At 37.4% G+C, this 27,028-nt stretch overlaps 1 protein-coding gene across 2 annotated transcripts; it reads left to right on the forward strand.

The window, feature by feature from the left end:
- Window positions 1–383: 383 nt before the first annotated feature.
- On the forward strand, window positions 384–26,858 carry LOC128738746 (hyccin). 2 transcript variants are annotated; one of them, XM_053834097.1, is made up of 7 exons: window positions 384–483; window positions 10,502–10,907; window positions 10,978–11,238; window positions 11,308–11,857; window positions 11,920–12,036; window positions 14,547–15,119; window positions 22,774–26,858. In XM_053834097.1, exons 2-7 carry the CDS (start codon window positions 10,758–10,760, stop codon window positions 23,460–23,462), a joined length of 2,340 nt encoding a protein of 779 aa, XP_053690072.1. In that variant the 5' UTR covers window positions 384–483; window positions 10,502–10,757; the 3' UTR covers window positions 23,463–26,858. The 2 variants fall into 2 exon arrangements, with proteins under 2 accessions (XP_053690072.1, XP_053690071.1); XM_053834096.1 differs by lacking the exon at window positions 14,547–15,119.
- Window positions 26,859–27,028: the final 170 nt, after the last annotated feature.

Below are 27,028 nucleotides of genomic sequence, written 5' to 3' on the forward strand. Positions count from 1 at the left end.
ATCCAATCGAATAGTTTTCACCTTTCAATATGCAACTGAAGATAGAATTAACAAAAGGGCGAATGTCGCAAGCGTAAACAAACCGAGTGAGGGTTGCTTTTCCTATGCTGGTCCAGCAAAAAGTAACTCTCACCCGTTTTGTTTACATTTGCTACATTCGCCCTTTTGTTAATTCTATCTAGAACTATATACGTAACATTAATGTCGATGTTTTCCCAAGTGCGACCCTGTGGGTCAGTATGGCTAGCGATGACAATCGAAGGAAACGTCAAGAATGCAATCTTTCAGAAAATTTTAATCTGTGCACAGGAGTAGCAAAATTGTGCATGAATCGTCAGTCTCGAGGGTCTCGAGTTAATGATACTTATCGGATTTACTAGATAGTGGTTATTACATGAAAAACGGCAACTAAGTCGTGCGATAATAGGTGTGGTTTGATAAGTGAAACTGATTCGTCGCGGCGGAGTGCCATGAATTTGAAAAGTGAGTGGTTCCATAATTTGTTTTCCATTCAAGGATGATTACGATGGAATTTTGCTTATCACGAAGTGAATGTGAAAAAGTTATATGCTATTAATTAGGTTTGCTGTTCGTGCAATGGTAACGGGAATGGTTGGGAATGAGCGATATTATTCTATTGCAGACTTACATTGAAGTCTTACAGTGTGTGCTGGTTACTAATGGTTGATTTATTTACTTGCGATTACATTCTTGCATTGGTTAATCTCCAGGTAAGAGAAGGTATCGCGTTTATTACAGCGACGAGCATTCTAAAATGAGACAAATGTAAAGGCAGACGATCAATTTTTAGCTATTGTGTAACTTTACCAAATTACATTGCATCTATATTTTGATTTTTAACTATGATTACTTTTAATCTGAGACTTTCAATAAACCCAACTTGTTTGTAATGCTGTATTAGTGAAAATGACTAATATCGATTCACGTAGAAGTAGATTCGCTCTGTTTTCGGATGTGCTGAAAGATGGCACAAATGTCTTCTTAAGTGAGTAATCGAATTAAAGGACTGTATACTGACAGCCATACATAATTTACTTGCAAAACTATGCTTTACTTTTACCGTTTAATTATTTAATGGTAAATTTATAAAATCTAGCTTCCGTTTGCTTTACGTTGAATATGGGTGTAGTAGACATATTACCCGGCTTTGATTTTTCAGAAACAAAACTTTTTATTATAAATGTTTTTGAATCTGATACTAAGGTATGTGTGTTTTCGTATCTCAACTACCGATTGTAATTTCGCCTGAGCTGATAAGCTCAATTAATAGGTAATAAACCTATTGATAACGCATTTTCCTTGATTCCAAAAATACCTTGATTAAACATTGGTAGATTAGTGCAACTGTCCTGGAATTTCATCGTAATCTATTAAGTGAACCCAATAAGTAGAAGTTGAAATTGCTACTTATTATTTTCTTAAAATGCACGCAAAGTATGATTATGAATAAAACCTTTGTACTTACATTTGAATATGTTCGCGATATTTATCGACCCTAACTATCAGCGTTAAAAGTTTTGGTTGAAAATAACTTAGCATCTATGTTTGTTCACATCACAAGGACATGCTGATATTTTGTTTCAACCTACATCGAGGTAGAAACATTCATACGTGATAGACTGATTGGATACCTATAAGCTACCTCACTCGTCATGTGCGTCCAACACTAGCGCGCGACCTAGTAGAAAGTTATTAGTCGACACTTCGTTGTTTGTGACATTTCGTTCGAACTTGACCATCATTATTTGAAGTCGTTGGTCATTAAACAGTAACGGTGATCGTCTCGCTGGCAGTAGTACGCTACTGTTTTTCATTAACTTAACAATGCTGACTAGAAGTTTTACTTAGGCCTTTACGTGAATCCACGTTGAGGCCATGCTACTATCTATATTATTAAAGCTTAATTACAGGCTATACTTAGTGTTCACCTGTTCTATGTACATTTGCAAAGGTGGAAGGAACGTTTTCTTGTAGCGCAATTGTCATATTTATTTGTCTTCAATAATGATCAGCATTTCTTTTACGATATACAAGGCTTTTGTTGAGCTGTTTGTTTCCTTTTCTATGAACATTAACTTAACTAACTATAAAAATATATATATAATTATAACGTTAGACAACAAAATGTCGAAAATGACAAAATGTAACATGGGACAGTTATGCTTCCACCGGCAGAAAAGTCTTGAATGAAAATGTAGGTGATGGATTGTAGCACTACACATTCCTTAAGGCAGGTATTTGCTAAATAATCAAAATTTTTATCATTGAGCATCTTAGTAGAATCTCAAATATGAGTAAAAAATTTTTTGTCTACATTTAATGTACAAGGCAGGCGCCCACAAAATATTAGTTTTAAAATAGTTTGTAAAAAAATCAATTTACTTGCACAATTTACAAGCTTTGTATAGTAACTTGAACAGTAGATACTCAACAAAAAGCTAAAAGCAATGTCAAATAATTTAGCCAATGTAAGAGATGTGAGCAGTTTCAAGTGATTGCCAAGTAGATAATAAAAGCTGAAAAATAGCTTGTCCTTGAATCTTTTCGGACAAATTCCTGTTCTCATCCATCCTAACCCATCACGAACATAATCCACCGATTATAAACGATGTCTATTGGCCCAGTCCACTTAATCGACTTACGCGTGTGTTAATAGCTCAAGTGACAATTTCGGCTTTATTACACGTTTATAATGGCTTTTAAGACCAAAATTGGTCACGAAAACTGCATTAAAAGTGTAATAAACATTGTTGCTTGAAGGTTGCAATCCACTGATATAAATAACAATAAGTAACTTAAGAACGATGGAATCTGCTGAAATTTTGACGAGCAAGATCTGTGACCGAACCGAAAAGACCACTAAATCCATGTACTGTTGTTTGACTAGCTATCATATGAAATGATTAAAGATCACTAAGGAAACATTGAATAACATGTCCGGAGTCCTTTTTATTTCTGTTCATCAAAATGTAGTGATATCTTCAAAAGATTTACGATATTCGCGGACAATACAAATTTAGGCGTGGAAAATTAAGCTTGCATTACATCGTACATAAAAAAGCCTTAGCAAAAAAAATTCATTGAGTTATCGGTAAAATACAAAATCTTCAGCTTGGTCATCAAGAAATATGCAAGGAACAAAATCAATTAAGAGCACGCTGCTCACAACTGAAAGGTGCGGTCAATTATTTGGAGGTTGAACCGCAGCTTATTGCAGAAATGTTGTTCTTTCATTGTTTAGATATTTGTGTTAAGATGTTTGCCCTGATTTCTGAGCTGGAACTATCGAGGAATGAAAATCGGTACAGTTGATAATGGTAGCCAGACCGTGATCAGTAGTATCGTCTGTGTTTGGGAAGTCGAGAATCATGGAAAAATTATTAAAGAAGATTTCAGATTTCAATTTTTAAAAGCGAAAAATAACAAATTTACTTTTCAAGCGCTTTTGATTGTCTGTAGCTGCACTGACGGTGATTTAACTGATGTCTGTGCTAAAATACCAACGATGTTATCTTTTACTAGAACAATGATGGATTTCACGCCAATTCGACCAGAGGCATGACCCTCTCAGAAGTCAATGAAACTTTGCGTGTGTAAAGAGTTCATGTAAATAAGCAACTTTGCATACTTCGTTTTTTGAAATTTGTAAAGAATAACTCAAAAACTGTAGGATCTGCAAAAAATAATCTAAATTTTCTTAAAAAAATACTGAAAAAAAATAAAAATTAATTTCACACTGAAAAAGAAGCATTTGAAAAGTTAAAAATCAATTTTATCAAATAGACCGTCTTATTCGACATTGAAGAGAGACCAGAGTGGTAGACTGTCTTAGAAATTGATGATTTTTTTTTAAAGATAGATAGGCTACAAGTCTTTCCTCAGCCGAAAATTAATTTGTAAATGCAAAAGTATATTGTCTAAATTCAATAAAAAATATTGTACACTCATGGCTAATAATTTTTTGATTCAAAAATATGATGCAAGTTGAACTCTAACTATTATCTTTTTTCTGCGCGCATACATCGCAATCCCTTGACTTTTTTTTCCCTAAAATGCGCATATTTAAGGGAAAAAGGTATTTCTAAAACAAAAACATTTTCATGTCCATACTGAGAAAACTGGTATTTATTTCTAAAGAAAAATTTTTCTATAATTTTCATTCACGGCTATCGGTCAGAAAAAACTACAAGGTATACAGCCCTAAGGGTCGTACGAAAGGGTGACGTAGGACTATATCAGATCATCAGATGTAAACTGTATTTCTGGCATATGTATGTTTATAGGAATCTGTGAGTGCCATTGTTTAAGTGAATGTTTAAAGGAGAAGAGCGAAATATTCAGATTCAAATCTTCATTGAATGCAATGGTGGTTTTGAAAATACGTGGACGGGGGTTCATAAATATAACGCCTGCAACCTTTGAGACATAGAAATTTCCTTTAAAAATCACTTGTGTGCAGAGGTGGGCACATTTCCGCTAATCCGCTAACAGCTAATTAGCTCAGCTAAAATTTTGGTTAGCGGTTAGCGGTTTCGCTAATTTTTAAAACCGTTAGCGTTTTTGTTAGCTTCCGCTAAATTTATGCACCGCTAAATAAACCGCTAACTTTTTTTAGCAGGAGGAAAATTGTTGAGGAATATGAAAATTTTCTTTTAATTCTGCTATTGAACTATTATCTATCAATATTATCGCACAGATTTAAGTCGAATCTCAAAACTAGTGTTCGACCTCAGAACGAAAAATGAAGTCCGGGTTCCGGTCTGGTAAAAAAAAATTTCTTCCGAACTCATTCCAGTCCGATTTGGCTCTGTTCCAGTTCCGGAACCGTACAGAAAGAAAACAGACCGGAATGAGATCGGACTAAAAAGTTAGTGCCGGTTTTTAACTAGACCGGAACACGGACTTCAATTTTCGTTTCGATGTCGAACACTACTCAAAACTTCGTAAAGTTTTGTACGCCTGGAAAACAGGTTATCACAAAATTTTCTATGGCTGCAGAACTCCAAAGCAAAGTTTGAAAAACTCTATCTTATGGAAAATTTCCAAAATGCTTTTTATTGTTTGTTGTTTCTTGTTCTTGTACTTGTGTCATTTACTGACAAATGTGGCCATTGATTCATTGGCAAATTTCATCATTGACAATCCGGATAAAATATTATTTGGAAAAATCTTTTACAAAATGTTCCACAGTGATAGAAAGCTGCAAAGAATAATCGAAAAAACCATAGCCTGTATTTTCTATCTCTTCTATTTTCAATGTGAAAATGTTCTTTAAAACATTTTTTATGAACGCTTGCGATTTTTTTTCATGATTTTTTCCAGATATATACTTTATCTTAGACTTTTGCAACGAAGATTTTCGTTTTTGCCAAAATTGGCGCTTATCAAAATATTGCCAAATTTGCGCTACTAACCAATTTAGCGGTTAGCGGTTAGCGTTAGCTTTCGCTAAATTTTTGGTTACTTTAGCGGTTAGCGGTTATCGAAGCTAACGTTTTGAATTAGCGGACTAGCTGTTAGCGACGCTAAAATTTCGGTTAGCGGTGCCCTCCTCTGCTTGTGTGCATCATAATCATAATCATCATCATGCTGATGCTGATGGAACGGAAAGCTTAGAAAGCATACGGCGTATCACAGTCACAGATGCTCTCGATGGACGTTCTTCGTTGAGGCGGCCTAGGCCTTTTCAATTGACAAATAGAGTCCAAAATTATGCTAGAAACGAACCAGTGTACAGAATGATGTCCATATTTAATAATCATCTAGATATTGTTAATGTTTAAATGACAAAGCAGCAAATTAACTGTAGTTTTAGATTGTTTTTACGTCATAATCAATTAGTTTTAACGATGATATAACGGGCGAAGCCTGCAATCAGTTAATCAATAAATAAATAAATGAGACCAATTTCGTATCTCGAGGCTTATTAGAAGGCTGGAATGGAATCATAATAATCTTGCATGATGCATAATACAGGATACAATTGATGAATCTCATATGTCTTTTAGATTGATCTTTTTCTATTGCCGCAACGAATTTATTTTTAAAGACAACGAACAGTGATTGAGGTTACTAGAAGGACAAACGGAGACACACTCTGCATTCGAATGTTAGTCAGCTGCTACATATGACTGACTACGTAGTGCGAATTTCAATTAAAATACACATGAACAGTGAAAATTCCTCTCACATGGAGTGAAATACCGCGGACCCCCGTTCGTTTGACCGTTTTTAATCTGAACACTTTTTAATTTGCACAACGCTGGTTTGCACGACATGCAAATTAAAAATGGTTCAAATGTCAGTCTCAACATGAAATCATTTGCTTATGCCGACAATGCACATAAACACGATTTGTTTGTACTGATCTAGTGTTTATTCTGTTTCACATTGCGTTTTCCACACGATTATAATAGAAATCCGATCGATAAATGAAATATTCGCTGCTTGTGAACTGCCAACTGAATCAAACCACCAAAACAATAACAAAGAGTAGGGTGGCTAGTTCACACAAGTTCCAGCACATTTAGGGTTGTCAGTTGTTCAAATTAAAAACTAAGCCCGTTAGTTTGCATGAGGAATCGTTCAAATGAACGAGGGTCCACAGTAAACAGTCTTTCTTCGGCGATGAAGCCAAAATATAAGCTCCGCTGTGTGCAAACAATCTTCAAAAGATTGTTCTTGCTGCAGGTACATGAGACCACAAAAGTATGTCGGAAGCTGCTCTGTTTACCAATTGGAGCAGTAAACACCGCCCGGTGAATTGACCGACAATAAAGTCATCGCCACCGCATCGAAGATGGTCAGTGAATTGTCGACAATACGATTAACGTTGTGACCGGTTGGATGTTGATTGAAATATATAGCATCTTTAATCAAAGATATTTGCTGTGGCGAAATTAAATTATTAAATCAAACGTGAATGAAAAATTTCAATTAATTGAAAATTTTAGCAGTTCATGTCTGGATCTGTTTATTTCGTTACGAAAGTGGTTGTTTTTATCGTATTTTAAAAGAAGTTGTTGTTACAAAGTTATGTCTTTTTTAAACATTTGGACAATTTTAGAGTTTTTACCTATTGAAATATTCGACACCAAAAAAACTACAAGGTATACAGCAATGAGGGTTGTATGAAAGGGTGACGTAGGACTATATCAGATCATTAGATCAAAGGCTATTCTGCCCATGGATGCATAGTTGATGTAAAAACCAAAATGACTAAAATGTACTTTTTCGGTCCTACGCACTCTTAACTATGTTGTTCACATGCCCAATATTCAAACAACATATGTTTGTTCGAAAATATTCGAGAAATTTAGTAAAATTGAGGTACTTTGCTATTGGTTTCAAGTAATGCTAATGGTTGACGTAATTCCCCGCATAATCAATCAGCATAGTAATCTATTTGTTTTAGTAGCTTTACGCCAAGTTATGGGAATAATCGTTCAAAAAAACAGTCTGTTTATTCGCATAAACTGGCGTTCGCATTGGTCCGCATAAATGAGGAATGAATCATAAAACCCCATCAGTTCTGTTTTGATTAATAAACTCTACTAAATTGACAGATTATTCAATTGAAAAAGTTCATAGTAAAGATTATATGGCTTTAAACGTTCTTCACGATAAAAATGCGTTTTCTCAGCAATCATGGTGCTGGTCGTTACGTCGACTATGCATCCATGGGCAGTATTGTAAACTGCATTTCTGGCATATGTATGTTTATAAGAATCTGTGAGTGCCCTTGTTTAAGTGAATGTTTGAAACAGAAGAGCGAAATATTCAGATTCAATTCTTCATTGAATGCAATGGTGTCTTTGAAACGCCTACAACCTTTGGACATAGTAATGAAATAGGTGAAGTAGTAATGAATGACCTGCCCACAGGTTATTGTATTATATATGATTATGCGTGGCTTGACATGTTTCAATAATCTTACTTTAACTCGCTTGTGGCCTTTAAAAGGGCTATTGGTTACAAATAACAGTAAAGCCAAAGCTCGTTCATCGCAAATATGACGTGCCATTCGAATGTCCTTCTCTTTTGACATGAATGGTAACAGACACGTAAGTTAGCGGAGTAGATTCGCTGTCTTTTGCTTCGCGTAGGTTTTACTAGTTTACTTTCACGGCTTACTGCTTGTAACATAGCAAAAAATATGGCACATACGCAAAAATTTCTGTTTTATTTGCATGAGAGCCCTCATCCTCCTACCACAAGGGTGAGGGGTCTCAAACCATCATAAAATAAATTCATGCCTCCAAAACCCCCACTTGATAAATTTGGTTCCATTTGCTTAATTAGTTCTCGAGTTATGAGGAAATTTGTATTTCATGTGTATAGGAGCCCCCCCCCCCTGTTAAAAGACGGATGGGTCTCAGCACACCATAGAAAAACAATCCTGCTTTCTAAAACCCTCACATACCAAATTTGGTTCCATCAAGCAATTAGTTTTCGAGTTATGAGGAAATTTGTGTTTCAATTGTGTGGGAGCCCCTCCTCTTACGCTCTTCATAAAATTGATCTCCTACCCCCTCCATAAAACTGCTGGTCATTTTATCTATCCAACGACATATAAATTGTTCAATTTCATTCAGTAGTTAAGTCGTTATTAGCATTTGAAATCTTTCATTCAAACGTTACATTTCTATTTTCGTTTTCACAAAGTGCGACCCAGTCTCAGTATAGTAAACAAACGTCAAAAAGTAATATATCAAATATTTTGCTTGAAATTTACTCCTTTCTTCTTCGATCAGTTCTTGCTGATGTGTAAAGTCCTTCAATAGGCCCTTTCGGAAATTCAGTAATCACTACACGAAAAGCAGCTCTTGGCAGTCTAAATTATCTCATATATATGTCACCATTTGCTATAGATGTCCATTGTGTCTGTTTTGAATTTTTGATTCTTATTATAATTCAATGTCGCAGCTTTTATTTATATATATACGATGGATATGTATGATGTGTGCGTCGGTCGTGTAAGGTGGGACTTTGCCAAAAATCAATTCATTATAATTTATGAGACAGGTATAATGCATGGTCAACAGACGGCGATTATCGCCACTTGTGTGTTACTCTTTCAAAAATCATGTGATGGTTGTAAGTAGCGGTAATTTCTGTTAAGTTTGAGTTATATAAGAATGCGCACGTGTATTTTATTGACTCTTTTTCGGAAAATGCGGCATACGCCGTTTGTACTGTTTTATTTATAACGACAAATATTATTCAGACTTAGGTATCAAAAGTGTTTTATTATATCCGTAACAAATTCTTACTCTTAATTGGTCGGCATATTCTAAAATAAAAAAATAAAAAACAAATCTGGTTTACTAAACACAGTTGCATGGTACCTTTTCAATAACCAAGATGGCATAAACAGAGCCGTAGTAGAAAGTTAGTTAGAAGGTATGGGAAGAATAACTAAAGACGATTCTGTTTCTTAATTTAGAAGAAACCTTAGAAGACCAGATGATTTATAATTTGATTTTTAATGACAGTCAAATTATGATCCTGGTTCAGCCTATGTTGATCGTCGTTCGGCCCATCGATGGCCTTGGTTCGGCCTATTCCGATATAAAGTTTCCAAAACGAATGTTTTTATATAATAAACAATCAGAAATGGTGTAAGCTTACTTTTGGTGCCTAATATAGTATCTTTCTTCAATTTATCTACCTAGCAGTTCTAAATAAGCTTGCACATGGTCAATATTCTAACTATTTCGAGTTATATAAATTCCGACATTTTTTACTTTCTTCCGTCATATTCAATGGAATATTGAAGCATTGCAAGTAGTGTAGATGTATTTTGGTTGCTAAATATAGTATATTTTTTTCACTTTATCTACCTAGCAGTGTTAAATAAGCTTGTGCATAGACAATAATGTGGTTATTTTAAATAAGATTAATTTACCTAGAATCAGTTTTTAACTTTCTTCTCCCAGTTGGCCTCGAGGTAAAACGCTGATCTAACAAGCCGGGCGTCGCATGTTGGACTCTTGTAGCCTTACTTATGGAATGGAAAAACGCACTAGCCCTCTTCGCATAAAAGTGTTATGGTAGATTTTTGATTATTTTGTACATTCTTCACATTATCCTTCACTGAGCCGTCCTTCACCTTAGCATACATAGGCGATAAAACCCAAAACGTGCAAACGAATATTGTCATGTCAGTCGCATTACTGCTTTGTTTAGATAAATTGATATTCCATAATTTATTCTTACTTAATTCAATTGTGCGTACTTAAATGAACGAATGCAAAATAAAGTAAAGCTAGAGAAATATTTCGATTGTCATATTTTCCGCATACTTTTCTCCTCCATAGGACTGTTTGATGTGAAGACGGGCAGTGTCTATCCCCACTGGCCTTTCTGCCAATCGGTGGGGTGAAAACTAAGCTACTGACGATTTTCATAGTACAATTTGATTCAGCATAATCAATATCCTGTCACTCAAACCATTCTATTTTTTTGTGTTCTCTTCTAGAAAAAATCAAATAAAATGTAAGCAGCATTTATCCACTCGTACAAAATCGCAGAGAAAAAGGCACGGCAGTGGTGATGTCATTTTAAACATTTTATTAGCGTTGTTGGCACATGTGAGTTGGTGTGTTTCTATGTTGCATACTGCAGCCGATTGAACTTTTTTTTCGGCATCTATTGAATCCGTTGAGTTGAGAGCCGCCCGTTGTACAGTCGGTAGTGCGTGATTAAACCGAACGGTTGATGATTGATTTCGTAGAATGGCCGAGGCGATCATCTCCGACTGGATTTCGGACTATAACGCCCTGCAGGATTCCGAGCTGCGAACTTTCGCCGCGCAACACGAAAATGATTATGAGATATCTAAAGCACTCTATACCATCCTGAACGAGCGTGTCAAATATAAAGACGTAAGTTGATCCATAATAAGTGGCTGTTATTTCAGTGATTACACTATCATGACACTACCTGTCATTTCAGCTTATTTACCCAATCTGCAATCAGTTGTGCAATATCTACCGATCGAACGAGATTGAACTGCGGCGATTTACGTTACAATTTGTGCCGTTACTCATCTATTTGTATTTGACGTCGGTAGCACAGGGCGACAAGCGTGGCTGTCGTCCGATCGAAACGTTGTTAATTTGCATATACAACATTGAAGTTAGCTCGGACGATGGCAGCCCTAAAGTGGTTTCTTTTCGCATGCCGGTCCTGGCACATGCGTCCATGTATCACGAGGTAAGAAGCAGTTCAGAAAACAATATACGTTAATTAAATACAACTTTCTATTTTCTATTTTTTTCATAGGAAAAAAGCCTCCACCCCATAGATTTGCGGCGCTGGGAAGAAAATAGCAATAAGGAAGTCAGCTGGGGACCTCTTCCCTCGGTAGAATCGTTAAATGCACAGAATCGATTGAAGGTGATGACCGCTTTGTTGTTCACCTACAATCAGCAGCTCAACCAAATTCATAAACCCGCCTTGTATCATCTGTGCAAGACCACCTCCCAGCTGGTTAACCAAGGCTTCTCGAAACCAGGTCACGTGCAGCGTGCCTCCTACGGAAATGATCCAACGTCTCCGCAGCAGGCCAACGCCACGAGTTCACCCGGATCTCAGCTTCAAAATTCAATCACACTGTCCAGCAGTGTGAGTAGACCGCTTCCAAGAATAGCCGTTAACTCACAGTTTCTTGTGGAACTCGCTCACGCCAACTATTTTGCCATGTTCAACGAATTCGCGTCGGCTGCCATCGAGGCCGTTAACGATCTGCATAATCGGGCTTGCTATGAGATGTTGCCCGAAGTGATATTGGTTACGAACGCAATACGGAATTCTCTGCACGCGAATCCCTCCGGTAAGTTTGAATTTGTCTACGGGTTATGTAAAATTTTATCTATATTTTCATCCTTTTTGTAGGTCAACCATGTGATGGTCCGATGGGTATTAGTGTAGCACTAACGCCCGCAACAACCACTGTGACGGTGTCCAAATCCATGATTACCAATGCATCGTTCCGCACGAAAAAGCTACCAGGTATGTGGCCAGTTTGCTATAGATTCAGGCTTTCTTTTATTGGCCGTATTGATCTACATCGGCTTTATCGTAAATTCCATCTTCATCCGAATACTACTACTATACCGACTAGTGAACGATGGCAATTCGTAATCGTTCACACCGAATCATCTCAGAAAATCAACCTGGTGTGAAGTCGTGCATTTAACTCCTCCCCCGTATAAGCACTTGCACTTCCGCGTGTGTGCATACCCGTGTGTGATGATAATCCTCTTGTTTTCACCAATCACTCAACATACAGTTGCTGCCGCTATATCACGCTGAAACACCATTACCTTTTTCGTTCTCCACCACCGTTTTAAGGTTTTACACAACAACACTTTAACGTTATTTCGATTTGTTTTACTGAACAACGGTCGTAATAGTTTCGAGATTTGATCTATCCTTTCCTATAATACAAATAAGATAGGTAGGTAGTGTTTTTGTTCTGTTTTCGTTAGTTTACCAAATCGTTTCCAATAACAAAAATTATTGTATTACACATTTGGCTGCCAATCTTCAACATATGTGGCTCTATTCATACAAATGGAGAAAATCTTGATTTTTTTGTTTATCTTTAATTACATAGAAGATAATCATCTCTTCTCATTTCATTCTGTTGGTTAGAGGAAAATTTCCTGCCTGAAACTGAAGAAATGAAACGCGAACGAAGATTTATCCTGATTGATGTTATGAAAATTCTTTGGGCCATTATTGGTAAACTGCGTAAAGATGTGACTAACAACCATGCATTCTGAATGCCGACGGGATCAAAATAAAATTCTAGGATCTAATAGTGAAGCAATCAACACTTCTCCAAATTTATGTTAGGCACATTTGGTCTCTAGTGAAAGCGTTCGGAACATATGAGCTGTTTCAAATTGACCAATGATTTCAAAATTTACGAAACTTAAGGCGTAAGTATTTGAAGAATACATACTTTGACAATTGCGATACATTTATTGATAACATAACTGTAGCTTCACGAGTTATACTGAGTTGTTATGGGTACCCAAACCTGAGTTTTGGCGGTCTCAAAAAACATCATTTTCACCAATCTCTTTTCCTTTAAAATTCATAACTCTTGAACCATTGTATCGATTTTAGTTAGTTAGTTAGTACCATATGTTAGTACCAATGAATGCTATTTTGATAAGCCTTTTAGAAAAATTATACGCCTGAGGCACAAAGATTTACATTTAGATATTACATTACATTTACATAAAGATTAGATTTAGATTCAAAATTTAAAAAAAAGTAATTAATGGTTTTTGAGATACAGTGTACAATGTACAATTAAAATAAAGTTTAGAGATTGCCAATCGAGCCCGCTAATACAAAACAAAAATATTGGTTTCTTTGCAAAAAAAATGTTTAATTGATAAGTAAAAGCCAAATACCGTGCGTCTCCATGGCATTCTCGATTTTTTTAACGAAAAAAAACGAATATGGTTGATGTTTTTTATGATTATAAAAAATTTTAAACTAAAATTTTAACCTTAAACTATTTTTCTGAAAAGCTTATTAAATTATCTCTTATCTCAGTAGATGCTCATTTGACAACAATGCCTCAGCGAAACAGAAATCGAAAAAGTAGCGTAAAGGGCAATCGAAGAGTTTTTATTATCTATAATATTGCAGAAGAAAGTAAAGTTTTATCATTTGTATTTATAGCGCTATGGGGTTGCTACCGTGTCGGTAGCAAAGTCTTTCTTCTATTAATATCTCGAAATCGATTCAGGAGTTTAAAGGTTATGAATTTTCAAAGAGAGAGAGGTGGGTAAAAATGACAATTTTTAGGACCACCATAATACTGAAAAAAATACAAGTGAAACATTTTCCGAAAAAAAACATTACACAAAATCGCAATTCGTTTAAATTTTGGTGGTACAATTTTCATTGAATTGCTGATTCCTGATTGATTTTAATGCATAATTTTGCATTGATGTAAGACTAATTCGTTGGAGTCGTGAACATAAAAAAACAAATGTAAGAAGAAATTCCTAAATCTTACAAACAGTGGTTGTAGCATTTAAATAGTTTAACACATTATAACTTAAATAAGAAAGCAAGCGTTTATTTAGACACTTGACAAGTTAGTTGTGCAACGATAACAAGCTTGTTCAATGGATCAAAACAAATTATTTATTTAGACTTAAACTTACTATGACCTGTTGATAGTACTTTTCCATCATTTGAACCACACTTGCATCGCGCTCTGGCGTTTTTTTGTTTGTAACAGACTTATAATTTCTTGTAGCGTAGCATTATGCACCACATTTTTCTCATGTTGTTATACTATTTTCCATTTATTTCTTTTTAACTCCACTTGGATGTAGTAGCTACCCAATGTGCTAGTTTTTTTTTATCAATGCCTAGCTACTGTTTTCTTCTCCACTTGATTGGATTAGAACTGATTTATTTCAATTGTTGCTCGAGTATATTATTCTATCATGTTCCCTTTGATGTATTGTGTATATTCGTATCATTAGACGATCTGGAAGTAGAGTTTGTCAAAAGCCTTCAGTCGACGCAGCAGGAGATGATGGGCAAATTGGCGGCTATAGATGCGGTGGAAACCGGGTCGGCAGTGGGAGTCAATGGTGTAGTGATCGGCTTAGCGGAGGAAGCCTCCGGTAACAACTCGAGACCAGAAGGCAAGAAAAAGGAGTCACGTATATGGAAAAACTGGGGCTGGAAGACGAATGCGCCGGCTAGCAGCACACCCAAGCAGGCCAGCATTGAAGAGGAGGGAGATTCTCCCAAAAAATCCCTTTCTTCGAAGCATTCAAGCCCGGCTGAATCGCCTAAACATAAGTGGACTGGACCAAAGGGAGAGGAACAGTTAAACTCGAATGGCATATCACCGGCTTCATTGCGAAGGAAAAAATTCCTCACCAGCAAAAATCAGTCCCCCATTGATCGAACAGGGGTGCGAGCGAGCGCCGGAGCCCGATTGTACGAAGAACTAGATAGTCTGCAGGACTCCGATGACGAACTGCAGGCGCTTATTGTAAATGGTCGCCCTGCCACTATCCACCTGATACAACCCTCTACAATACCGGGTCTTTACTAGATTTGATTAGCCTTATAATACAAAAACTGCGACAGCTAAACATAAAACTGGTCCTGTGTTCGAATTAGTAGCAGCAAAGCAGAGAGTAGTCCGGCCCATAAGCATTTTTAGATGTTAACGCACAACTTATTAAAATAAACAACGATTAACAATGGTAACAGTCGCATTCTTAGAAGTAAAGCTTTCTCCCGTGTGTGGGATCTATCGATAACCCCAAAACGACGTTCCGTAAAGTAGCTGCGGTGCATAGCACGTCATTGAAACATCGATGCCACTTATCTTCAGGTATGAAGAATTAAATCCAGAATCGTTTCATCCATTCAGCAAAAATTTTCCAACTAAATTCAGCTTTATTTACTGCTGCGTCTTTTTGCTTTTATGCTGTTTTATATCTTTTGGTAAATTTTTTTTCCACTGTTTTCCGCGGCTTTCTTGTACTCGTTGTACAAGTTAAATGATATAAGTTGTTTAAACATATGCTAGATTCAAAGGAAGAATTATAACGTCAGATGCCGCTGATGTTACTAAGTGATCAAAACAGGTTGAAAAACTATGCATATTTTTGACTTACAAATGGTAGACATAATTTTCCACTGGGATTGTATATATCGCATCGTCATTCAAATCATGCTCGTGACTGTACCTATAGCAAAATATTAACCATTAACATTATCAGCCTGTTTTAGTCCTTAGGTCCTTACATTGCTCTTGTTTGTAGTGTAGGTTTATAAAATGTTTATTTCAAGTTACGTACTCCGAAAATTTTACAAACTCTCATGCTTTCTTTAGACACTAAGGTGGTTGAATATTATATTGTTCAATCCAGAGTATACAAAAAATAGATTGAAACTCTAGATTTTGCTTTAAGTGTTATAATTGTTTTTACTGAATGTATAATTGTAATAAAAAATAGCTTGAACAATATAGATACGGTCTACTTATTGGTATTCCTGTGCTAACATGTATTTTTGTGATTTTAATTGTTTTTATTTTTTTGATTTGTTTTCCGTTACTATGTGTGTACTATGCTTGAGTTTTATTACGGTGATAAACAGTTTTTTTAAACATATCAAACTAATTCATAACCAGTAAGAGAAAGACAGTTGCTATATTCAGCAAAGTGGTTTGTTTTGATATATTCTACAGCTTTTCTGAAGACACTATATTTTTTGACAATCTGATAGGTCATGCTGATCATACTGATCATCTGATAGGATCCACGGTCAATAGATAGAAATAGATTAAAACATGCTCCATATTTTATGAATATCTTTCCTGAAGATTTTTAAGGCTATAATAAATCATCACGTTTTTGAGATTTGGTCCCATTGTTAAGGATGCAATACCGGTTTTCTCAATCTCAAATACACGAACTCCTCTAGCACTTCTAGTTCATCGCCGTCAACGGTTACCGTCCGTGGGAGGCGCGCGTTTATTTCCTTCGAGCCTTCCTTTCATGTATTTGGTCTTCGACGCATTTATTTTTAGCCCAATTCTCCTAGACTCCGCTTTCAGTCTGGCGTAGATTGCCTCCGCCGTCACAAAGTTCCTGGCTATGATATCGAAGTCATCTGCAAAGCCTAGAAGTTGGCTACACTTGGTAAAAATCGTGCCTCTCGTTTCGATGCCCACTCGTCGGATCAGCCCCTCAAGAGCGATGTTGAACAGCATGCAGGATAAACCGTCACCTTGTCTGAACCCTCGCCGCGTCTCGAAGGGACTCGAGAGTGTCCCAGAGATGCGTACAAATCACATCACGCGATCCAATGTAGCTCTGACGCGACTGTCAGTTTATCCGGAAAACCGTGTTCGTGCATTATCTGCCATAGCTTGTCTCGATCGACTGTATCGTATGCTGCTTTGAAATCAAGAAAGATGTGATGCGTGGGCACGTTGTACTCCCGACATTTCTGCAAGATCTGTGGGATAGTAAAAATTTGGTCGGTAGTTGCACGAGCCTCCATGAAACCCGCCTGATAATTCCCTACGAAACCTTGTGCTATCGGTGACAATCTGCGTAACAGGATCTGGGAGAGTACCTTGTAGGCGGCGTTTTCCAGCGTAATACCACGACAGTTTCAGTAGTCTAGCCGATCACCCATTTTGTAGATGGGACAAACCACTCCTTCCATCCATTCCTCCGGTAGCTTCCGGCAGTTTCCTTCTCCCAAATCCTCGAAATAACCCAGTGTAGAGCCTTTACTAGCGTTTCTCTGCCATGTTTATAAAGCTCTGGCGGTAGGCGGTCCTTCCCAGCGGCTTTATTGGTCTTCAGCAGCACGATTTCTCGTTTGACTTCTTGGAGATCAGGTGCTAGGACATTACTATCTTCCATGGGCACTCCTAGGTTAATTTCCGTTCCGCCTCCTTCTGCGACTTCGCCATTGAGTTGTTCATCGAAGAACTGCTTCCTTCTGTCGACCACCTCGCGTTCGTTTGTAATTAGATTCTCTCCCTCGTCCCTACACATGTCAGGTTTCGGTGTGTAGCCCTTCCGAATTTTGTTCACCTTCTCATAAAACTTGCGCGTGTCATTAGCTCGGAATAGTTGCTCTAATTCTTCACGATCTCTGTCCTCCTTTTGGCGCTTTTTCCTCCTCAGGATCATGGTCAACTGGCTCCTAGTTCGTCGGTATTTGGTCAGGTTCTCTCTAGTGTCCTATGCTTATGCTTATTTGGCCAGGTTCTCTCTAGTGGCAATACTTAGTTAATTTTTCCAAGCATTTTTTCCCCTCCACCGCTTGTTGGCATTCCCCATCAAACCAATCAATTTGTGTACTGCGATGCTCAATACCTAGTGCTGCGGTAGCGGCCTCTCCGATGGCCGAGCGTATTCTGCCCCAACCGTCTTCGAGTTTTGAAGCACCTAATTCCTCGGAAGAAGGCAGTGCCTCATTCAGTATTCACGCATAGTTCTTGGCAGCTTGCGGGTTATCTAGCTGCCTGATGTTCAGCTGAGGAGGGCGGCTTTGACGTGGCCGGTATACGGTGGACAGCTTTGAGCGCACATGTACTGCTACTAGGTAATGGTCAGAATCGAACGTCCGCACCCCGTCGGGAGCGTACGTTCGTGAAAAATCGTCTCTCTATGAGAACATGGTCAATTTGGTTCATTGTACGTTAGTCAGGTGATCTCAAGGTGGCTTTGTGGATATCCTTGCGCGGGAAAAAGGTGCTTCGGATCACCAGGCCTCGGGAAGCTGCGAAGTTTATACATCGGTGGCCGTTATTGTTTGTGTCGGTGTGCAGGCTATGGAGTCCTACCACCGGTCTATACATTTCTTCCCTACCGACTTGGGTGTTCATATCCCCGATGACGATCTTGATGTCCCGTGATGAGCAGCTGTCGTACGTTGCCTCCAGCCTCGCGTAGGACGCTTCTTTCTCATCGTCGGGTCTACCTTCGTGCGGGCAGTGCACGTTTATGATGCTATAATTGAAGAAACGGCCCTTTATCCTCAATACACACATTCTCTCGTTGATCGCCTTCCAATCTATCACGCGATCCTGCATTCCGCCCAGCACTACAAAGCCCGTTCCCAGTTCGTTGGTAGCGCCGCCGCTCTGGTAAAACTGGACCTTTCCGCTCCGAATTTGCTTGAATTTTGTTAGTTGTAATTTAATTTAGGTGTGTAGCCGTACTGGAGCAACACTACCGAGTCTCGCGATGGGGCTGCCATCTTATAGTGCCGAGACTCACAATACCTCCTTCCCGGTTAGTATACAACCTTAGTTTCCACCGGGGTTGGCTACCCGATCTCCGCTAAGATTGCTCGTATTCCGGCTGGTACCACGAGGAGGTCGGGATCGGAGTTGCTGGATAAGAGGCTAACGATCACTATGGGCTCTATATTCCGCATTATCCAGCCGTTTACCAACCTATGGTTATGGTGAACTACAATATCATAAATTTTTGGAGCTTTCTCTACTATACGTATATGTATAAGGCGACATCCATTCAGTACGACACATAAATTTTGACCACAATCAACCCCCCTCTCTCCTTTGTCATATTTTGTCAAACCTTAATGATCTCCCCTGAAAAAGTACGCCACGTTACGTGATGTGTCGTCAATTAATGTTTCGCGCATATCCAAGTCATTTTCATCCATCCACTCAAATTCGTCTGATCCGGTTGGAAGAAGAAGACTTCCTGCTGATGTCTTGCAACATCACGCCTCGAATGAACTTTTCTGCTGGATTTTGCCATTTTGTGTATTTTTTGCGATCATTCAACATTACCTGAGATGCGAAATGTAGTCTCCGCAGGTGGCACAAATTCTGTCCTTCAGGGAGCTTTTGCATGAGGATAGTGTCCTGCAAGTTATACGGAAGAACTTCGGCATGATTGTATGTTCATCGAATTCAGCATGAATATCGAAAGGAAATATTGCCCTTGATCTCCCGTAGCCTCTCAGAAGTTTGTGCGATTGCTAAATAGCAAGCTCCTCAAGGGTGCATAGCATGTTCTGTAAAGCTTAATGGAGAGTTCATACTAGAAGAATAAATGAGTCCTGTTCACACATATATGTTGAAAATGAAAAGTTGTCATTCAAAAAATTTAACTATTTGTGTTAAAATACATCAGTTACGTTAATACGTTAATTCTATAGAAGCCTTCAATGTTTGTATCTCAAAATAAAAGCTAAATTATAATTCCCCGAATAAATTTTCCATTTGAAAATTTTTTCATGTGCCGTCACACAACTTCATACCCCCGTTCCCTCCTCCCTACACATCACAAATCGTCAAGATTTTGTCAACCCCCTCTCCCTTGACCTCAGCTTGACGTACTTTATGAATGGCCCCTAAAAGAATCTCAATATTCTCAATCTCAATTCAAATTCAACATGACAGTTAAATTATGTTCCAGAGACACGACGATTACTATCTAGTATGATGAATGTGTTGGTATGACAGAGTTTCTTTTTATCATTAGGCGGATTGAATTTATTCCAATTCGTTTGTGCTTTATCAGTAAGGTGACGATCTGTTCATTTACCAAACAAAACTTTGTTTGTATCTTATGTATTTAGTTTAAGGTTAATTTGGGGTAATTCAACTACTGTTCAGGTAAAACATTTTCTGGACTTGGACAGAATGTTCAAACTCTTTTACTCTAGGTTTTTGAAACTTACATAAAATTTCGCCCAAAAGTAGAGTTTATGAATTAATCACCAGAAAATGAAATAGAAAAAAAAAACACAGAATGAATTCTGTGTATAGGCATGTGCTTCTTCATTATTCGCTTGAGTGGCTGCTGTTACACTGAAAGTAATTTTATGCATGCGTTAATAATACCAACTATTTGTTCATAATATGTCGGATCATTTCCCGGTTTCCACCTTTTTGAACACATTTATAGTATTTGAACACTTGTCGTTCTTTAAACACTTTAACACTTGGATTTTTTCACAGCCAGATGCGCGTTGCCTTAAAATCACGAGATGTTGTACTCTCTGATTATAAACCTAGAATGGTTTTATTCAGTCAGAAAGGTATAAGGAAAGTTTAGTATAAATGTAGAATGTGGCGCGAGTGAAGTGAACAAGTTTGTAAATACTTGGGAAGTTATATGTGTAAAATAGATTATTTATTGTTAGTGCACATGCGATAACAATTACGCAGTTTTTAAAATTAGGAATGCGAAAAAGATCTACTATTGACTGTGAGGTTTCAGTTTGGGTCACAATTAATACAAACTAACAGCAAAATAGTGGAAAGTTTATATCGAAATATCTCGGGATTCTGGCAATAAGGAAAGTGACTTCAGCAAAGTATCACAACTTTTTTACGTTGATATGTTGAATTGCGACAGACTTTTATTACCATCAACAATTGGAAGCCTCTCTGCATGAGTTATCATTGACGCATCCTTGAGAAATCAATCATGAAAATCACTTACCGGAAGGATTTAAGAAAATAACTAGTACAGTTTCAGGTGTGCCCCGAACCGGTAATTCTGCTTTATTGCCTGAAGCAAAACGACAGGATAATGACTTTCGTGCTCACACAATAATGTTGGTGAGACTTGTTTGCTGAACGACTGAAACGTGCAGTCCTCATGATTGACCATTGCAAACTACGTTGTTTTTCAGTTCTCTTTGCCGCAAAGCGATTTTCCTACACTGCGGTCGAGTTGTGTATGCAATATCGGATAAATACCATAATGCAAGACAACTAGCCTGCGGCGAATTGCGCTACATAACTTATTCGCACAGCAGTTGTTAAAGTATGTGGGTACTTGTTTTCGTTTTGATGGGGTTATGCTCTACTTAAGATTTCTAGTTTATTTTGTGCTGCGGTGTCCTTGTAAACAGCAGAAAAAGGAAAATATGTATCTACAGTCGCATCCTGTTGAATTTTATAAGAAACCGGACGACGAGTGTTTGTATGTTTTTTGTTTCAGATTAGTTTCGTTGGTGGTTGGATTGGTTTTAATTTGGGTTGGCAACATGTGGTTTCCATCAACTACTACACTACTTTTATTTTACCTCTATATTAGTAAAAAAAAATCAAATTACTCTATTTAGTCTAATTACATTTTAAATTAAGAGGACTTTGATACTCTTTTGAAAATACTCAACAATGTCCACAAAGATATTAATTTTACATTCAAGATAGATGTTTATAATGGTGGTTTTTTACAATTAACGTAAGGGATGGTAGAAGAAAGTAATGAAACCAAAATATTGATAGTGATCCAAACAGAACGGGAACGAGCCGTGGATGGGAAAGAGTGGAATTTTAGGTAAAGGTGGCTCATTGAAGCAACGCTTAAGAAGTTGTGTACCGCTCCTTTCTGTCCAAGCTGGGGGATCAATTTATCGAACCAAACTGTAATCGGAGCATTACAACCGGATTCGAACTCACTACTCCTTTCCAGACCCTGGCCTGGACAAAAGGGAAACCTCACAACCCCCTTATTAAGCCTGCGATGTACTTCAAGCTCCACCAACACTGGCGGATTGAGTTATTTTTGGTCACAAATTGTGTCTCTTCCTCCGTCCGCAGGAGTTCGTCTGCGAAGTCTGTATCGATAAAGAAGGGTCAAGTCTTAAAGATTTTGCTTTGCATATGTTACTCTAATACTATCTATAGTCGCCAAGATTCGAAGTTCTTTGTTGGCTCATCTTTATGATAAATATGATGAAGAAATATACCCTGAAAAAAAAACACTGCTAGTCAACACTGTTCGATATTTTAAAGGAAACACGCAATTGTGATCTAACCATTAGGAAATACTAACCAACTCTCCAAATATAAACTGTTTTGTCATTTCGTGATAAAGAAGCTACACACAATTTTATTTGTTCAACGTTCTATTCATAAAATACCCTTTCTTATTCCTGAGAAATATTTCTTAGTAATTGTTATCTAACACCAGTGCAATACTAAACCCCTCCTCTAGGCAGTGAAAGCAAATGCAGCACGAACAGATAAAAAGCAATTTTCCGTTATTTTTTCCGGAAATATTTCCACCCTTTTTATACACCATTTGTGTTTCGATGTGAGATAATCAGGCGGTTCGGAGAAATCCTGCCACCTCAGTCACGAAGCATACATGCACTAGATTGGATTTAATGAATTTCGACAGCAATTGATTGTGTGTTTTTTTCTTATTTTCATTTCCTGCCAAACAGACGATATTCCCATCCAGGGCCTCAAGGAGGAGAACGGCCAACTAAGCAGTATTAACGAAGAGAATGAAGCTGGCGATGGTTCCAAAACTGCCACCGGTGCAGGAGCCGGTCCTGGCGGCGGTGGCGGTAAGGTAAAAGACTCCAAAACTCATAAGGTGCTTGTTGGTTTCAAGAAGTTGAAAGATAAAGATAAGGAGAAGGATGATGGTAGTGGTGGCACGGGTGGAGTGGCAGGAAGTGGTAAGCAAGGTGGGGTGCTTGGTGCTGTGGGCGTGAAAAAGGCTTCGGGCGTTAAAGAGAAGCTGGCCGGAAAACAGTCGTTACAGATGCAAACCGGCAACGTCGAGCTGGTTGAACCGGACAGAACCAGCCCGCTGACGATGGCGAAACGTAAGAGTAGTAGCATTGATATTATGATTGGAAGCGGCGGTGAGGTGATTGGTTCCAAACAATTGGCGCCGCTCTCCAATGGGGGTGTTCTTATAAGTACAGGAGGGGTGGGTGGAGCCGGTGACGATAAAGTGTTGCTGGACAGCTTGGGCCCGGCAGAACGGAACGGAGGCAGCAAACCGCTGGAGGTGGGTGAGTCCTTCGATTCCGGCAATGAGACGATCATCAATAACAATAATTCGGAGAAACCAGTGCTGGATGTGAAGACGCATAGCAGTATACAAGTTAGTCAAGTTTAAGAATCAGTTGCCCTGTAATTTTTTTTGTCAGTTTTACATTATATCTGTAGTTGGCTTTTTGGCGGTATTTTATTGTATTTAAAAGAGGTGTAAAGCGTTTGAGATATAGTTGCTGGGGGGTTTTTGGTTATTGCCTTTCTCATCAACTTTTGAACTTTAGTATGAGCAAAGCTGTTTCGAAATCCGGCTTGAATGTCTTTAGATTGAATTATTATCCCAGAATTATTATTGAATTATTGAATTATTATTATTCATCCCAGTTTTTGAGTAAACTTTGTGGCTACTCGTAAGATCTGAGAACAAAATATAGTACGTGATATGAATACGAACGATGTTATGGTTGGACGTTCAAAATCAATGTTCTCACAATTGGATGATTGAAAACAACAAAACAACAAGTTAGCTACTGGTATTCTGCAATGAAAAGCATCAGTTTCGGATTTCGTTGCGTTGTTGCTTCAGCATCCCCTGATAGTGTAGCTCATTCCTCATTTTGATTTCCTAAATTATTTGTTCTAGTTATTTTAAGTTTTGTTCCATTTTGTTGACCTGTTTTTAACTGTTGATATTACATTTTATTTTATTGCTTTACTATTGGCCAGTTCAAATTGCATGTTTTAGGTTATTTATCTGCGTTACATTTGAAATCTAAAAAAAAACTTCAATCCATTGCATATAGTTAGAAATATTAGTTTTGTACCATGTCTCCACTCGTCTTCCACTGTTCATTTCTATCGTTAGGAAAAATCCATTAATAACAGTAAGGGCACTGTTTCTTCAGACTGGTATTGGTGACAGTGTATGTCACTATAAGAAAATGAATTGTGTTTAATGCGGCTATTACATGAATTGATTATCCCATTCCATTTCCAAAACCGCAGATATTTGTTTTCAAATACTTACTTGACGTAATCCGTTTTTTCTCATAGCTGGAATCCTTTTGCTTCGTTCAAAGATAAAAAGGTTCACTTAAATTTTAACAAATGTTGGCACACATGTTCGCCTCTCCGAACTAGGGGCACAGTTTTTATAATGAAACATCAGAATGGTTTAAATATAATCTGAATGATTTAAATGAATTATATGTAGATTTGTCTATTGTCACCATTTTTGTTTGTAACTGTCTAGAATATCCATTCCGTCTGTCGTCCATGAGTAAACAATTGATTAATTCACTCTTTTTTGTCTACCGACCGTGGATTATGAAATTCTATCCATGCCCTTGTGATAGTTGAGATATAACTACAGTTTAGGAGTTCGACTAACGCATTTTAGTCGTTTTGTTTCGAGATAAGAGTTTCTAATACATTGTCGAGTAACGCTCACACATTTGGTTTGATTGTTTTTGCATTCTGCATTGATTCTTTATCACAAATCTTTTTATAAAACTTTTAATTCTTGAAAAATATATGAAAACTTGTCGTTGTAGCCCTAATGTGTAACATTCGAACTTTGTGCGTTTGAATTCAATGCCTCCTTCTACTGAAACGCTGCCTACATATTTTAGTTTTTGTAATTTTTAATCTGAATTTATTGTTACCGAGGCAGCTAAGTAAGAGCAATACTGTATATTTATTATACAGTCCTGCCGAAAAGTGAATTCATGAACTCAAAGTTTTTGATTTGATGAAAGTAATCCAGCAAACCCAGCAAAAACCTATGCACATTCATATTAAATGCAGTTAATATGCAAAATTTGATTGAATTTATCCAAAGAATGAAGCCCCTTAATTTTGTGCTCAATCACCATCAATGCAATCAATTTCAACACGTGCCAGTCCGCCGTATTTCCTTGAGTAAAATGTTGTTAGAATGCTTCATAGTTAGATAGTTAGACGCTGCTAGCTAATGATCGATAGGTCCATTAGGCCGGTTCGTAGAGCGTGCTTGTGTGTCCACACTGAAATGATATAAATACACCGATGATAATGGAACAATCGCACCCAAATGACAACCCGACTTATCTTCTCTCACCACCAGCTCTGGCGGATCTGAAAATCAACACAGAGAGTTCGCATTTGTGTTGAATGGAATTTTACGGATCACTGCACCAAGTTTTGTATGTCACACGGGCCGGCATTATTGGTTGTGTCATGCTGATGTATTAAATCTCGGTTTGCACTGACTGGTGCTAGGTCAGTTCATCTACCTAGTCAAGGATCATACGAATGTTTGTTTACGCCAATGATTCAGCAAATTTTATTTTCTGGCGCGTGTTCACCGGCTTTTCGGCATCATTCTATCAGCGTTTTCATCCGTCCCAGGTTGCCACAAATCTTATTTTGTATGAACCTATAACCGCAGTTGCAAAGTATTCCACTTATGAGTAAACGATAAAGCTACATTGATGATAATTACCGTTTGTTGATAATTTTGGGTTTCATGTTGTCAGTCGACAAGTTAAAATTTCTCGGTGTCGTCCATATGAATAGCTAAGCGTACTCTTAGTCTGAAAGCACTGTTTTCACTTCAATGAAGCAATACAGATTTAATCTTCTTATAGTAAGAATTCAGTTGCCAAATGTTAGAAAACAATGTTTATATGTGTCACTGAGGAATATATCGATTCGAGGTCCTAATTAGCTAAGATGTGAAGTTTTTCTCACCACGTCAGAAGACTTAATCAATATGTAATCACCAATTGAAAACTATAAAATTGAACGAAACAGCAAAACTCAACAACAAATCTTTTGGCGAAAAAGTAATCGTAAGATATGAAACAGTTGTCAAAGTTTAGAGACATGCGAAATCAACCAATCGTTAGTAGGGAAAGCCACAGCTGGGCAAAAAAATAGCATATTCCACCGTTGACAAGTTATTATCGATGAATGTGACTGTTACTTGCATTACATATTCATATTCTACATAAGAAACCAACCAAAAAAACAAATATTCGATCACAATCACATTGAATATACACACGTACGTACACAGGATAGGATCCAAACATGAACGCTAATTCAATAGCTGGAACAATGCATTATATAGTCGGCCAACAATTAAATCATACAATCGATCAAAATACTAAAAACATAAATATTGCAAAATTTGAACCCCTAACAAAAAACAAACAGAATACGAGTAAGTTTGACTGTAATATTTTACTTTCGGTGTAAATACTTAACGTTCACGGTAACAAAAAACGGGAACGGGTGGGGTTGGGGTGTGAATGAGTAAAAAGACAACGTGAAGAAGCAAAAAAAAAAGAAATATCGGACTGGTTATCAATACGTTAAGCCCTTCATCGGAGCATGGGTTCAGTGAGCTGTAGCATACACAATGGATGATACCTACCTATTATTATTACTATATTTCACGGAAAGCAAATTAAAAATGTGTACAATTATATATAAAGAGAAAATATATTACAGAGATAAGAAATATATCATCGTTACGAAAAAGCAATCAATGTATTTTTATTCTCAAATTAAGATGACAATCTTAAGGTTTAAGTCACTCTATTCAGTTTTTATATAGGTACATACATTTTATGCACTTTGCACAATGTGTTATATTTTTTTTATAGGAAACCTATTTTTTATTTACTGTGGTATTGAGGAAGATGA

The sequence above is a fragment of the Sabethes cyaneus genome, chromosome 2, assembly GCF_943734655.1.
Source record: "Sabethes cyaneus chromosome 2, idSabCyanKW18_F2, whole genome shotgun sequence".
NCBI classification, from domain to species: domain Eukaryota; kingdom Metazoa; phylum Arthropoda; class Insecta; order Diptera; family Culicidae; genus Sabethes; species Sabethes cyaneus.